Source organism: Schistocerca gregaria, chromosome 4 (assembly GCF_023897955.1).
Source record: "Schistocerca gregaria isolate iqSchGreg1 chromosome 4, iqSchGreg1.2, whole genome shotgun sequence".
In the NCBI taxonomy this organism is placed as follows: domain Eukaryota; kingdom Metazoa; phylum Arthropoda; class Insecta; order Orthoptera; family Acrididae; genus Schistocerca; species Schistocerca gregaria.
In genome coordinates, this window is record NC_064923.1 from 753,627,859 (window position 1) to 753,643,256 (window position 15,398).

Consider the following 15,398-nt stretch of genomic DNA (forward strand, 5'->3'; position numbering starts at 1 on the left):
TATTTTCTTGGGTTCTCAGCCAGATCTTTTGCTGAGGTATGATGGTGGTGGTTGTTGTATGCTTCATGCATAGATCTTTTCACAGATGCATGGATCTCTACTGACCTTTGCCTGTTGCCATTTGTGTATTATCTTTTGAAGATATACAATGTTTACAATCAGTTCCAGAATTTTATCTCAGTCCTGATTCTATCAGCAATGGATTGTGTGAAGATCGACCACAATCACTTGTTCCAGAAACATCGACATTGTGCACAACAGTGTTATAGTATTGACAGCTGGTGCATATGATTCGACTACTCTTCAGACAGCCTTGTACCATTCCTTGCCCACTGGCTGCACAGGCTCTGACAATTACAAGGAAACAATCCAAAATCTTTAACATGGCAGCAATCAGCATCTGTCGAATTATGGATGAAATGGGAATCATACAGCTAATCAGAATTGTGTCAAAAGTTTATTCAGGTTTCGACAGATATAAACCTGGCTTCCTCAGATAAAGTAATAACACATGTAACATATTGTGTCAAAACAGAAAAAAAAGAAGAAGTTCAAATGTGTGTGAAATCTTATGCGACTTAACTGCCAAGGTCATCAGTCCCTAAGCTTACACACTACTTAACCTAAATTATCCTAAGGACAAACACACACAGCCATGCCCAAGGGAGGACTCGAACCTCCACTGGGACCAGCCACACAGTCCACAACTGCAGCGCCTTGGACTGCTTGGCTAATCCCTTGTGGCAGTCAACACTAAAATGGTCCCACATAATGGTTCCACATAAATGATACAGCATACCAATAAAGCTTTGTCAACAGTACAAACAATCCATGTAAAACCTAAGCCTTATGGATAATGTGGATTTTTCTATATCAGGTTGTTTGCTTATGGCATTTGAGTACAATAAATAACAGATTATAGTGAAAATGCAAAGATGACACTCAGAACTCAATATCCTGAAATTGTGTTTTTTACATTGGAAAAAGGAAACATTATATAGCAATACTGATAACAATACTGTGCTCTATCTTTTACCCCTTTTCTAGACCTTCTTCACCCCATCCCACCATCCTTATAGATCACAACTGAAATTGGTACTTGTGATGTGATCATAAATAATATTCTGATAATGTCATATATGCAGCATTAGTAAGTATAATTGACTCCTCCAAAGCTCTTTTTTCAATTCATAATATATAGAACACAATGTACTTCCATTAAAGCATCTTAATATTTAAATGGGACTGAAGTTCATTGCTTACCAAATTTGCTTCTAATGGTGACCGGGTCACTCTCAAGTGGCTCTGATGTTCCTACTGGATTCTCAGCAATAATTCTGAACATGTACTCTGAATCTTCTCTCAAACGTTGTACACAATATGACGAGACATCTTTCTCTACATCAGCAACCTGAATTAATAATAATCAATCAATTAATTGACAGATAATGCTTCTTCTAATGTAAGTTCAGTTCTCAAATCTATTATGAGCAACATCATACCTTCATCCACACCATCTTCTCAACATCACATTTTTCAACAGAGTATTTAGAAAGCTCAAGGCCACCATCATCTGCAGGTGGTTTCCATTCGAGAACGACAGAATCCTTTCGGATATCTTTTACAATAATTGGCCCTTCTGGTTTGCTTGGCTTGTCTGAAATATTAATTTTTATGGTTGTTAGACACTAATATAGACCGACAGAAACATGAAACTTGTCTCTTAGTGTAATACAGTTATACTATGCAAATGAAGAAAACTGCAATAGCCCACTGAAAACACTTACTGTATCTTGTTGAGAACACTTGAGTTCTAATAAACAAATAGAGCAGAAGGCCAAATATTCCAACTATGTATTTATTATAAACGCTTAAAGGAACATTGTAGAAGGATGCTTTTGGGAAGTCCCTCAATCGTTCTTCAGAGCTAGTTTATGAGTTTTTCAATGACTCATTACTCTACTACATGACACTAAAAATTAACAATTAAAGTGACTAATTTGGAATATAAAACATGAATTGCAATTTTTATAAATGCTATCTGCAAAAACTGTAATTCTAACAGCAAAATACATTAAATAATTTCCCACACTAGAAATCATCCCTAATTTTGTTTTTAGACCTACACAAGATTACTGTTGTAAGAAAACAGGTAGTAGATAAAAGACACTTATGTAACAAAATGACTTCTCCACAGTACAGTATTGTTTGGAAAATGAGACAAGACTTCCAGGCTGAGGTTTCAGTGTTATATCACTGGAATATCTTTCCAGGGAAGTGTTTCAATACTACAATACACACAATGTGCTGCTTAGTGGTGGAAGATCTACTGATACACATAATGTGCATTGCAAATGGGATCAAATGGTATCTCAAAACTAAGATAGTCAGATAATCAAAGAGTAATATCACCATCACTGCATGACAAAATGAAGAAAAATTCATGGTCTGCTCTTAATTAGAATTTCAGGATTCTGCAACTGATGTAGGAGCTGGTGGCTGAAAGTAGAACAGTATCATAATAATAGGAAATCTCTGTGGGAAATGCAGTCAAACTCTGCAGATGAACTTTACATAACTGTATTCAACTGGTAAGCTGATCAAACAGATGTCACCAAGTGATATCTGCACATTGGAGGTGCCTCTCTTCCCTATTGGTCACATTATTTTGTAGTGTCATATAGTACATTGATAATGTAGATAACCATAATCTGACAGCCAGTTCCACATCCTCATGAATCTCTTTGCATCTGGTCTGAAACCTGTGGAAGACCTACACAGGATGAAATGAAAGATTCATATGCCAATATTCGTGCTCACAATTGGAAAAGCATGTGTCACTGAAAAATGTAATCCCGTGACAACTTAGTAAGGATTAAGGCAAGCTGTTCTATCTTTGCCCAAAAGGGCACAGGTACCATTAACTACTTGCAGCTCACACAAATTTCTAACTCCTAACACATTATCTGTTGGCCAATCACTGTCCATGTGTACCTGCCTGCCCTTGCAGAGGCATCCGAGCTAGAACAGCTCAGATTAAGTGAACCAATGCTCTGGAAACAGATCTCCATTTCCAACTCTGTTATTTACACCATGCATTGATAGTATCCATAAGGTATCATTTTTGATAGATCACTTCCTATGGTAAATAAATATGGATGGACTGGTCACCAATCCAAACTGCAGCCCACTGAGTTAAATGTCTCACAGTTGACACAGAGACAATCTGTATGGTAAATGTCAGTATTGACTGGTGACTTGAAAGTTCAGTTAGTATATAACCCACACAGAAACAGGAAATAGCTCCGCCACAGTTTAGCACAGTTTACATGTCTCATGAAACTCTTTGCCCTGGGAGATTAGTGTATCAAGGGTACAGTTGTGGGATTCTAAGCATTCATAGATCTTGTTATCTGCAGGGTGTGGGAAAAATATGCAAAAACTTTAAAAAATGGATGCTTGAACATAAATGCAGATGCTAGGCAAGCCTGCAGGTTGAACTGTTGTATTTGATCATAAACAGCACATGTCCTCAATACACTGCAAGTATTAGTCAAGGTCAGAACAGTGTTCTGTGTAGTTGTGGTTACATTATGTCACAGCTTAGTGCATTCAAAAGTGGGCAAATTGTTGGTGCTCATATGGAAGGTGTTTACATATCCAAGGTAGCTGAAGTATTTGTCATTCCAAGAGATGCCATATAAAGATTCACACTGCATCCAGGAGAAGTGGAAAAAGCATCATCCTCTAAGCCAAAACATGGATGAAAGTGTGTGCTGAGTGTCTGTGATAGATAGTCACAGAAGAGGCTTGCAGGAGAGTGGGGGAGTAACTGCTGTAAAAGTCACTAAAAGTTACTGCAGAATTAAATGTTGCACTCATGAACCCTATCAGCACCAAAACAACATTAAAGGAGACCCATAAGTAGGGAACTGCAGAACGTCTGTGATATGAAGCAATGGTTGAATGGAATTTCGTCAGATATGTCTTGTTTCACACTATTTAACTTCTGGTTGAGTTTACTTCACAAGAGTGAAAAATGATATGCGTATGGCGATCATTTGGGCAGCCATATCGTGGTATTGCACAGACACCATTGTTACTCTCCAGTGTTGCTTTGCTGCGAAAGATATGTTACCATTTCGGATGATCAGGTCCATACCATGGAACAACGTCGATTATCCAATGGTGATGCTGTGTTTCAAGACGACAGGGCCCCTGTTCACACAGCTCGCACCATCCAGGACTGGTTTTGTGAGCATGAGGGTGAACTGCCGCGTCTCTCCTGGCCACCACAGACACAGCTTAATATTACTGAGCCTCCACTTTGGAGAGAAGGGTGGGTGACTACTATCCACTTGCTTTATAACCACCTGGAAGTGGCCACTGTTTTGTAGGAAGAAAGGTGTAAGATTCTCTTGAAAGCCATACGAGACTTTTATTTATCCATTCCAAAATGACTGGAAGCTGTTTTGAAAGCCAGCGGTTTTCCTATACTTAATTAAGCATGGCCGTGTGTTGTGTTTTTGTCCTCCCCCTGAATTTACGTATTTAAATACGAACCAGAAACACAGGTTTTTAGTAATGAAAGCTACAACAACTCCAAAGTAATGCCATATGAATGTATGAGTTCCTTAAATTGGGAAAAACTGGCTGGGGTGGCCGAGTGGTTCTAGGCGCTACAGTCTGGAACCGCGCCACCGCTACAGTTGCAGGTTCGAATCCTGCCTCGGGCATGGATGTGTGTGAAGTCCTTGGGTTGGTTAGGTTTAAGTAGCTCTAAGTTCTATGGGACTGATGACCTTAGAAGTTAAGTCCCATAGTGCTCAGAGCAATTTTTTTTTAAATTGGGAAAAAAGAACGAAAATATTGTTAATAAGTTCCTTAAACTGGGAAAAAAGAAAGAAAATATGTTAATACAATATACTGGTTTCTTCATTTTTTCCTGACAATTCTGTGGGTGAAGGTCAATGTTTAGGAAGGTGGCACACTGGGCAATGGAAGAACATGGATTCTTTTTTTTCTGGAGGGAGGTGCCCATGGCTGCACAGAGGATTTGGTTGTAGATCTTCTCCCCAAAGGAGAAATGGTTATGAGTAGAGATGTAGTTACTTAAAATCAAAAAGTGAAAAATCCAGGATGGAATGTAACAATATCATGAAACAGATAGTTGCTACTTACCATACAGTAGAGGTACTGAGTAGCAGATAGGCATGACTAAAAGACAATCACAAAATGACTTTTTGGCCAACAAGGCCTATGTCAAAATAAGATAACTAGTGCAAAAGCAACTCGCACACACATGACCACATTCTCAGTCTGCTGAAGCCAGACTGCAAGCAGCAGTGCATGATGGGAGATGCACCCAGGTGGTGGGGATAAGAAGATGCAGGGACAGCAGGATAGGGGTGAGGGACAGTAAAGTGCTGCTTGCAGTACCACACAGGAAAGAGACAGAGAGAGGTTTGGGCAGCTACGTGCAGTCAGGAGATTAGACAGAGGGCAGGGGAGGGTTAGCAGAAAAGGAGAGATGTCAAAAGACTGTTGGTGCATTGGTGGAATAGAAGACTGTGTTGTGTTGGAAGAGGAACAGGAAAAGGACTTTTGTAAAGAGAGGTCCTGTGCAGATGCAACACTGGTTGTAAAGCAACTGACAGAAAAGAGAAGAATGTTCAACAAGTCACTATTTCTGCTCTTCCTATACCAAGAGAAGTTTTTTTTGTTGTGCCTATCTGCAACTCAGCATCTTCACTATGTGGTGAGCAGCAACTATCCTGTTCATAATACTGATGTAGTTAGTTAGGTGTGTAAGCAATGAGGTACAGAGTTTGGAGTTGGAAGAATGCTGGGGTGACGGTGTTTGACAGTGGCACAACTGTGGACATTGGGAATGCTGGTCTGTAGGCAAGTGACATCACTAGTGTATGCAGGGATCCATGTAGTAAACAGGTGGGGATGGTTGAGAGACATTTAAGAGAGTGGCTCATGTCTTTGATACGTGAATCTAGTGGGCAGGCAATCAGTTGGAGGTGTTCGTCAACAACAGCTGAGATTCTTTTGGTGGGAGCAAAGTAAGCAGATACAATGGGGTGCACAGGATTGTTAGGTTTATGGATTTCGGGAAGTATGTACAAGGTGGGTGTGTAGGTGGTGGTCATGGGAGGAGGGAGATGGATTTGGGGAGAGATTATAGACTGGTCTAAGTATTTGAGTTGGGATTTGAGGTTGTGCCGGATATCAGCGATGGAGTCAGTGTGGTAGAGTTTGTACACAGAAGAGTGAGGCAGGCAGAGTGCTTCTTGTCATGTAATCACTGTAGTTCATCAAGACAGTGGTGGAGCATTTGTATGGAAGGAACATGATTAAATTGGGGTCTGTCTCATAGCCATGATTCCCCAATCCTCCCTCCCACTCCCAGCCTTCTCTCTCATCTTGCTCATTGAATGTGACACAACACCTCACACCAGTTGAGCTGCAGTTCCAGCACAATGTAATCATCTGGGACAGTTAGCTGTGTGTTGGTATATGTGTACTCTAGCACTGAAGAAGGATGTAGTCAGAAGCTAGCATGGTTCTCAGTCTTGTTTATATGCCCTTCGAAGAATCAACAGCTCAGATATTTGGTGGGGTGTTACCTCTGCTCCTAAATTATTCATGTTCCACAACATCAGGATTACTAAGAGAGGCAGGCAAACAAAGGGGTGGATCAGGGAACATATTGGAGTATCAGCAAACACAGTGGAATGGAAAATGTAATTACAACTATAATGAAAATTAAACGGAGGTGGATTAAATCTATAGCCATTGAATGCATGTTTGATGGAATATGGATGTTATCACAATCTAAGATATGCAATAAGACAAAGATGAGAAACTAGTGGACTATGGGTAAATGACATTTGAAAACAGGCAAGGGCACCATGGCATAGATGCACACAGATTAATACTGTAATACATGAGAAGACTGAAGGCAGCCTTTGTATGCTCTAAACTTTCACACATTATATTGCATTTTGTCTGCTGTTACTATGAATATATGGCCTATGCCTATATAATATGAACAGACAGAAGCTGCAATGAACTGAAATGTATTCCCCACTGTACAATTTACGTCTCTTTTAAATACACTTATTTTTCATTAAATCTGTGCTGATGCCAATACTGTTTGTACCACATTAATTTCCAACACAGCTGAATTATGTGTGATATTACTTTCCCAATTTCAATTTAAGAATTCATGTTTGGTCTACTACACTATTTACAGCTATCGTTCTTAGATGTTGAAGATCCTGAGTTAAACTACACAGGTCACGGATACAGACTGATGTCCTGGGAGATGTCTGCATAATGTCATAAAATGCACAATGCTTGAATGAACTATGAGAAGGATATATTGTATAGAAAGTATCACAAGGCTAATTTTTTAAAAAATAATTCAATACCATCGAAAAACTTTTCTACTGAATAATTTTCTGGTCGATTCCACACTTAGACAAAAAGTACTCCATAAAAGTAGTTGACTATACCCACCGCTTGTGAACTGATGGTGCTGCCAGATAATGTAAACAGTTTTAAAAACAAATCAAAATCATTTCTGCTTGATAACTTCTTCAACTTTGTACATGAATTTAATGAACAGCAAAATGTCTACATTATTGCGGTAGGGCTGCATTTGAGAAATTGCATAACACACTAAGATGAAAATTATGTAAATAGTGAGCAAGTAGACACACTTCCATTACGATTTGTATTTGTATTTATCTGCAATCTATATAAAAAAAATTCTGACACATTTTATATCATATTGTGTTGTCACAAAGGTGATCCACATAACATGCAAACAAGTAAACTAACCTAAAATAAACTTGAAATATTTGTAACTAGCAAAACATATTTCAGGTAAACACTGTATTTTGTACAATGCAGTCACAATAAGAGAAATTACTTAAGAACAAGAAGAAAACAGAGAATTCTGCACTAAGACACAAAGTCACAAGAGGTCAAAAGATCTGCAACATGAAAAGTACATTATGAACCATTCAAAAAAATCACATGCCCCTGGTAAAATGTTATCTCTACATTGCAAACCACAAAGACAATAAATAAACAAGAGTTTCAAAGAGAGGAAAACTGAGAAGTTATTAATACCTGCTATTTTTCCTGTACTGACAACTGTAAAGTAACAACAGTGGAGAACATCAATCGTAAAGAAGGAAGGAAAAATAATTTTAAAAAATAAAAATTACAAAGTGGGGCCATCAGATGGAATATATTATTATCCTCAGATATAAAGTGTCCCTCCCCCACTCCCACATACACTGAAACACAAATGACATTATTTAATGCTTGTTGTATATTTCTTCTACAGTTTCTGTTACACAAAAATGGATACCCCTTCTTTCCTGCCAGTTTTCTATGCAATAGACCGATTTCTGAATTTCCAGTCAAGTTCACACATTTCATTTTTGGCACACAATATATTATTAGCCAGATATCTACTGAAAAGTTGTTTGGAAAAAACTATACAATCACAGAGCTGGACACACAGATATTCTTTGTCTTTCAAATGAACATGTCCTTTCTTCAACTCATCCTGAAAATTTTGACATACCTAACCAAGTTGACATTTCCCAACATGAAATGTAGGAATAACAAAGCATGAAAGAAACAGTAAGTCAAGCTGAAAAATAGCCACTGTGAACAGTTTTTAAGACACATGCATGGAAGCAGAATTGTAGCTTGTGTAAGTAATAGAATCATGACAGTAAATAAGTAAGAAGCTATTGATGAGATGCCAATGGTCTTGCCACAGTGGTAACACTGCTTTCTGTCAGATCACCAAAGTTAAGCACTGTCGAGCTTGACTAACACTCAGATGAGTGGCCGTCTGTGTCTACCAAGTGCTGGTGACAAGCAAGGTGCACTCAGCACTTGGGAGGCCAATTGAGAAGCTATTAGATGGAGAAGTAGTGGCTCCAGCCGTGAAAACTGGCTACAGTCGGGAGAGCAGTGTGCTGACTACATAGTCCTCCATATCCACATTCGGTGACGTCTATTGGCTGAGGATGACATGATGATTGGTTGGTACTGTTGGGCCTTCTGAGGCCTGTTCCGATGGAGTTTAGTTTAATTGTGAGATATATAAAGTTTGTTGTCTATAGTTTTCTGCATGAATTATTTCCATTCTTTTAGAGGCAATATAATTACTTTTCTCTCTTACGTTCTATTATGTCATTCTCAGAATAATATGAAAAGCAAGTTGATCCTATGAGCTCTGAGTAATTTGTATTCTGGGTCTCAAATATCTAAATTACAATAAAAGGCCTTGAAAGAGTAGAAACAATAGCTAAAACTTAAACATATCTTCCAATGTTCCACTGACTTCATCGATTTTCTTTTTTGCAGTTCTCTTCGTAGATTTCAAAGTAGTATGTTGGTGCTGAAAATGTAAGGTATGGATAAACTTCCTCTTGGATTAACCATACAGGTGGCTATTATTTAAGAGAAAATGACATATCATTGTAATCAACATAAATTAGGCCTTAGAAGTATACAGATACCCAAGAATGATTTGGAGCATAAGTCAGTAAATAGTGAAAGATGTTACTAGTGACAGCATAATCACAGTTGACTGACAGTGAAGAAATTAAACATAAAATACCAACAACATGTGTTCAACTTAACAAGCAAACGGGCACCTTTACACTGGCAATGCAGAAAGAAGGTTAGAAATTACTTGAAGTTATGATTTACAAGTCACAAAATGGAGAACTAATTTAGGATTTCTGTGCAGTGGTAGGAAATGTGTCATCATACTGTTCAATTAGGACCAAGGAATGATGAACTACTGGTCTATTTTCAAAATGAAGTATTTTAGGTAATGTGCTCAGAAAACACAGTGGCAGTTTGTAGTTTTATAATACTGAAAACTGGAAAGATTCTTGACAAGATTAAAATCTTTTGGAGCCAGCAGCAGGCATTTCCTCCATCATCAGAGGCAGTGGCACTTACGAAAGCAGCTTTATCATCTAACAACACAGCACAGAATTCTCATGGACATAACCATGAACGAACCATCCATTTAAAGCAAGGTGACTTACCACCAAGTAATGGAACACAGTGATCAGAACAATGTAGTTGACTTTAACAGTTACTTCACAACCTCTGCTTCCTGTATATCAATCCTAAATACCTCCCTCCCTCCACTTCCTCCAACAGAAATTGGACTGCAGCTCTAAGTGTGTGTGTGTGTGTGTGTGTGTGTGTGTGTGTGTGTGTGTTTATTCATTATTAACACTCAAAAGACCAAATTTGTATGAAAGTTTCCTCCTGCTTAATGCACCATTCTGTTCATTGGATGTTAATCTTTATTGACATAAATATTCATATTATATCCCAGAATTTACAGTTATTTATAATGGCACCATCCTTCATTCAGTATCTGTGCCAAAAGAATTTTTATTTTAATTACAAACAGTTCTTTAATGCATCTCTAATATAATATAATACCATTTCGTCTCTTGTTTAGGAAAAGTATTATGTAGGCACACAATCACTGCATGTTACTTTCAGTAAGTTCTGAGGGAGTCAGGGAAGTGATTGTCAGTATTCCCTGCTGATTCTAGATCTGGGTTAAAGTGACTGAAATACACAACCATAAACGTCTTTCATAACATGTTGTTATGGTTTTCAACCTGAAGATTTTGATGGTGATCTTCATTCAAATCTCTCCTGTACAAGCCCCTTATCTCTGCATAATTATGATTATTGCTTCATGCATCCATTTGAACCTGCTTACCATAATCGAGCGTTGACTCCATTTACCAGTTTCAGCCCCCACACTCCCCTCCAATACCAAATTGACAGTTCCTTGAAGCCCTGAAGTGACCCATCAACTTCCTTATATGAACTGTTTAACACCTACATTTTACTTTGATACAAGATTACACTTGAGACAAACACTTTCAGAAAAGCCTTTGTAACATTATAATTTATATCTGACATTAACAAATTTATCTTTTTCTTAAAAGAATATGCTCACCATGGCCTTATTTAATTACACTATATTTCATTACCATAGTTTTGCTTATGTTAATGTTTATCCCCATAAACTCTTTCCAAAATATTATTCATTCCACTTACTGATCTTTTAAATCCTTTACTATCTCTGAAAGAATTACAATGTCACTGGCAAACTGCACAGTCTGTATTTCTTCTTCCTGAACTTCAATTCCTTCTCAAAATTTCTCCTTGGTTTCCATTAGATACTGAATAATTTGGGGATAGACTACAGTGCTATCTCACTACTTTCTCAACTCAAACCTCCATTTCATCCCCCTCAGCTCCGGTAACTGCAGCCTACAAGTTGTGGACAATATTTCACTTCCTGTATTTTATGTCTTCTATCTTTGGAATTTCAAAGAATGTATAACCATCAAAACTGTCCTAAGACTTCACTAAATCTATAAATGTTATAAACATAAATTTGCTTTTCTCTACTTGATCTTCTAAGATAAATCATAGTATCAGTATTGTCTTGGGTGATTCTGCATTTACCTCAAACCAAAGCTAATCGTCCCTGAGGTTAGCATCTACCAATCTTTCCATGTTTATGTAAATAATGTGTGGCAGTATTTTGCAACTATAACTTTACTAAGTAACTGATGGTTTGATGATATTCACACCTTCCTGCATTTTCTTCAGTTTACATCCACAGTTCATAACCAATAAGTATGGCCAAATCCACATATATCCCTGGAAATGGTTTGAAGTTTAAAATCTGGTTTCAAAATATCATCCCTATCATTATGATGTCTATCTCAACCCTTCCATTGTCCCCATGTCTCTTCTATCTTTACAAGCTTCTTCTTAAATGTAGAGTTAACATCAATTAACTTGAGTATCTGCTATTTCTTCACATTTAATCTGAAGATCACAAACAATAAATTATGATCAGAGTCCACATTCATCTCTGGCATATTTCTGTATTTTAAAATCTGGTTTCAAATTCTCTGCCCCACCATCCATCTGAAATCTGCCACTGTGTCCACATCATCTCACAGTGTGTGGCAGAGGATACTTCATGTACTGGTGCCCTTTCCCCTTTTCCTGTTCCAGTTACGGATGGTGTGTGGGAAGGATGATTGCTGCTATGCCTCTGTGCAGTTCCAAATCTACCTAATTTTATATTCATGATGTAAATCAAATAGAAAGAAACTTCCACATGGGAAAAATATATTAAAAACAAAGATTCCAAGACTTACCAAATGAGAAAATGCCGGTAGACAGGCACAATAAAATAACACACAAACACACACACAAATTGTAATTTTGTGTGTGTTTGTGTGTTATTTTATTGTGCCTGTCTATCGGCGCTTTCCCGCTTGGTAAGTCTTGGAATCTTTGTTTTTAATTTACACAAATTGTAATTTTGTGTGTGTGCTTGTGTGTTATTTTATTGTGGCTGTCTACCGGCGTTTTCCCGCTTGGTAAGTCTTGGAATCTTTGTTTTTTATTTTGTATTCATGATCTTTCCATGATATACACATAGAAGGAAGCAGTACTGTAAATTGGTTGACTCTTCTAGAAATGTATGTTCTCAGAACTTCAACAGTAGACCCTAATGTGATGCAGAATGCCTCTCTTACAGTGTCTGTTGGTGAAGCTGGCTGAGCATCTTGATGAAACTTTTGCACTTATCACATGAAGGTATAATGAGACATGTTGCCTTTCCCTGGCTCTTCTCCTCTTCATCTGTCAGTCCTATGTCGTGCAGATCCCATACTGATGAGCAATATTCAAGTACTGTTTGAACAAGTGTTTTGTAAGCTATCACCTTTGTTGATGGACTACATATGCTGAGGATTCCTTCAATGAATCTCAGTCTTTGACTGCCTTACATTTGATTAATTTTATGTGATCATTCCACTTCACATCAGTCCATAAACATACTGCTAGATATTTTGTGGAACCAGCTGCTTCCAATGATTGCTCTGCAATTTTCTCTATTTTGTGTTAATTAAACCACATTTTCAAATAATTAAATTATCTTCTGTGCAAAATTCTACCGGTGTCTTCCCCCATACCATATTCCCCTACTATTTTTTCTTCTCTTCCTTTTCCTACAAACAAAATCTTGCAGCAAAATTAAACCACCTTTAATCATTTAAATAATTTACCATTGTACATTCCTTGAAACTGCTCATCACCAGTGGAGTTAGTCATATAAACGATGGGTGGTGGCTTTATGTGTGTCTTGGATATGACAATGTATTCCGCGTGCTGTTCACAGCTGTTCACATGCATTCCAGTTTTCTTGTTCATTATTAGACCTAATTCTGCACTATTCCTATTCTGTTTCATGTTGATAATTATGTACTCATCTGATGAAAAGTCCTGCACTTCATTAATTCCCGCTAGATGTAACTTCATCCTATTATTTCTCTTTTTAATTTTCTAATCTGCCTATCTGAATAAGAGCTCTAATATTTGACACTCTGACCTATAGAACTCTAGTTTTGTTTCCCCTGATGTAAACATCCTTGTGAGCAGCCCTGCCTGGATCTTCAAATAGGGATGTATTTTACTACCGGAACATTTTGCCCAAGTGGATGCCATCATCATTAAATCATGTAGCAGAGCTGCAGATCCTTAGCTATTATAAGAATTGCAGTTTCTCTCTATTCTCAGACACTTTCATAACACTGACCTTACAACTACTCAAAAGGCTGCTGCCCCTAATCAGGAGCCATATGGTACTGGTCACTCCAGAGGTACTTCTAAGATGTTGTTGCACTTATGGTATGATTATCTGTATTAATAAGACATGCAAAGCACCTCACAAATGTGAGATCCAAGATCCATGGATCATGGTTCTTGTGACATACCAAAAGGACATAAAATGTCATCAAACAATACAAATGTGTGTGTGTGTGTGTGTGTGTGTGTGTGTGTGTGTGTGTGTGTGTGTGTGTGTATCTAAATGGCATGTTCTATGCCAGTACATTTATTATAACTATGATCTATAGAACAGGAAACTAACCAATTTTCCAATTGTATAGTTTCATTCTGATAATTTATCTCCACTGTTCTTTTGTCTTACTTAACTTTTTAAAACATGAATTTTACGAAATTACTGTAATATCCTTAAAATTCTTGATGCAGTTTTATTACCTATTCTTTGTCTGCAATTGCCTATTCAAAAGAAAGAGGACTATTTGTAAGACAAGTTGAATGGGCTGTGGCTACTTGTCACTTCCACCATTTTATGAATATGGGGACCAAATTATTAGCCGAAGTGATTGCTGTCATGTAACTTCATGTTAAGCATTATAAGAACTGCAGTGCATACTATGAATATACACTCACGTTCAGAAAAAGCAGAACACCTTGTATGACTACAAACAGGACGTCCATATTCATAGGACATGTTCATGAGAATGTTCTGCAGAAATGATAAGCATTTCAGTCACCTCAGTTCAGCATGTGTACTGTTGCCTAGAAGGCACAAGCGTCCACCATGGGCCCTGGTAACTTGCTCCATGCATAATGGCATCAACACATATAAGGTGTGAATGGCGCCCAGTGGTGTAACCATCCATGCCACATTCACCTGGTTCTGAAGTTCATCTGTGGTGGTTGGCACTGGGTCACACAGTGCTGCACCCATTGTTTCACCATATCCTACACAGTTTTGACTGGTGACAAGTCTGGCGATCTGGAGGGCCAATGCAAAAGGATGACATCCTGTGACACCAAAATGGCATGTAGTCATGCGCAACATGTAGTCATGCATTGCCTTGCAGAAAAATTGCATATGTGGTGTTGTGCAGAAAAGGTATCGTTAAAGGTCACAGGATGTCATTCACGTAGGTCACATTTGTTGCAGTGCCTTTGACATGCACCAACTGTGTTGTACCCATTAGCATGCCACATTATAAGGACTCAAGATGGCACTGTATGTCTTGTGCAAATGCAGTCGCTGTGATGCCACTCCCCCTGTCTGTGGCGAATCAAAATGTGGCCATCATTTTCAAACAAACAGAACCTGAATTTGTCTGAAAACACTTTCTGCTGCCATTCCTGTCCCCAGTGACATCATTTATACACCGTTGCCATCCAACATGTTTCTGCACATTCCTCAAAGGTAGGCAGAGAAGTGGACAAAGTGCACATAACCCATGCCATAATAAATGGTGGAGGACTGCCACCCCTGATAGTGTCCAATGTGTTTCACTGTCCCACTGTTGCACCAGAGCTGAGGAGAATGCAAATCTGTCCTGCAGTGCCATTCAGATGAGGTGTCAATCTTGGGTAACAACCTGGGTGGCGCAACCTGACCCATCTCATCATATTTATGGCATTCTGCAAACCATGCTATACGCACTCGTTGCACTACT

General features: G+C 38.2%; 1 protein-coding gene across 11 annotated transcripts in view; it reads right to left on the reverse strand.

Moving 5' to 3' along the window:
* LOC126365782 (titin) overlaps positions 1–15,398 on the reverse strand; it is a 523,502-nt gene that overhangs the window by 22,938 nt on the left and 485,166 nt on the right. For all 11 annotated transcript variants that reach the window (XM_050008347.1, XM_050008355.1, XM_050008352.1 and 8 more), the window contains 2 exons: positions 1,503–1,657; positions 1,264–1,411 (listed from right to left, as the gene is read on the reverse strand). In XM_050008347.1, the coding sequence (XP_049864304.1) occupies positions 1,264–1,411; positions 1,503–1,657 (303 nt within the window). The remainder of the gene's footprint in view (positions 1–1,263; positions 1,412–1,502; positions 1,658–15,398) is intronic.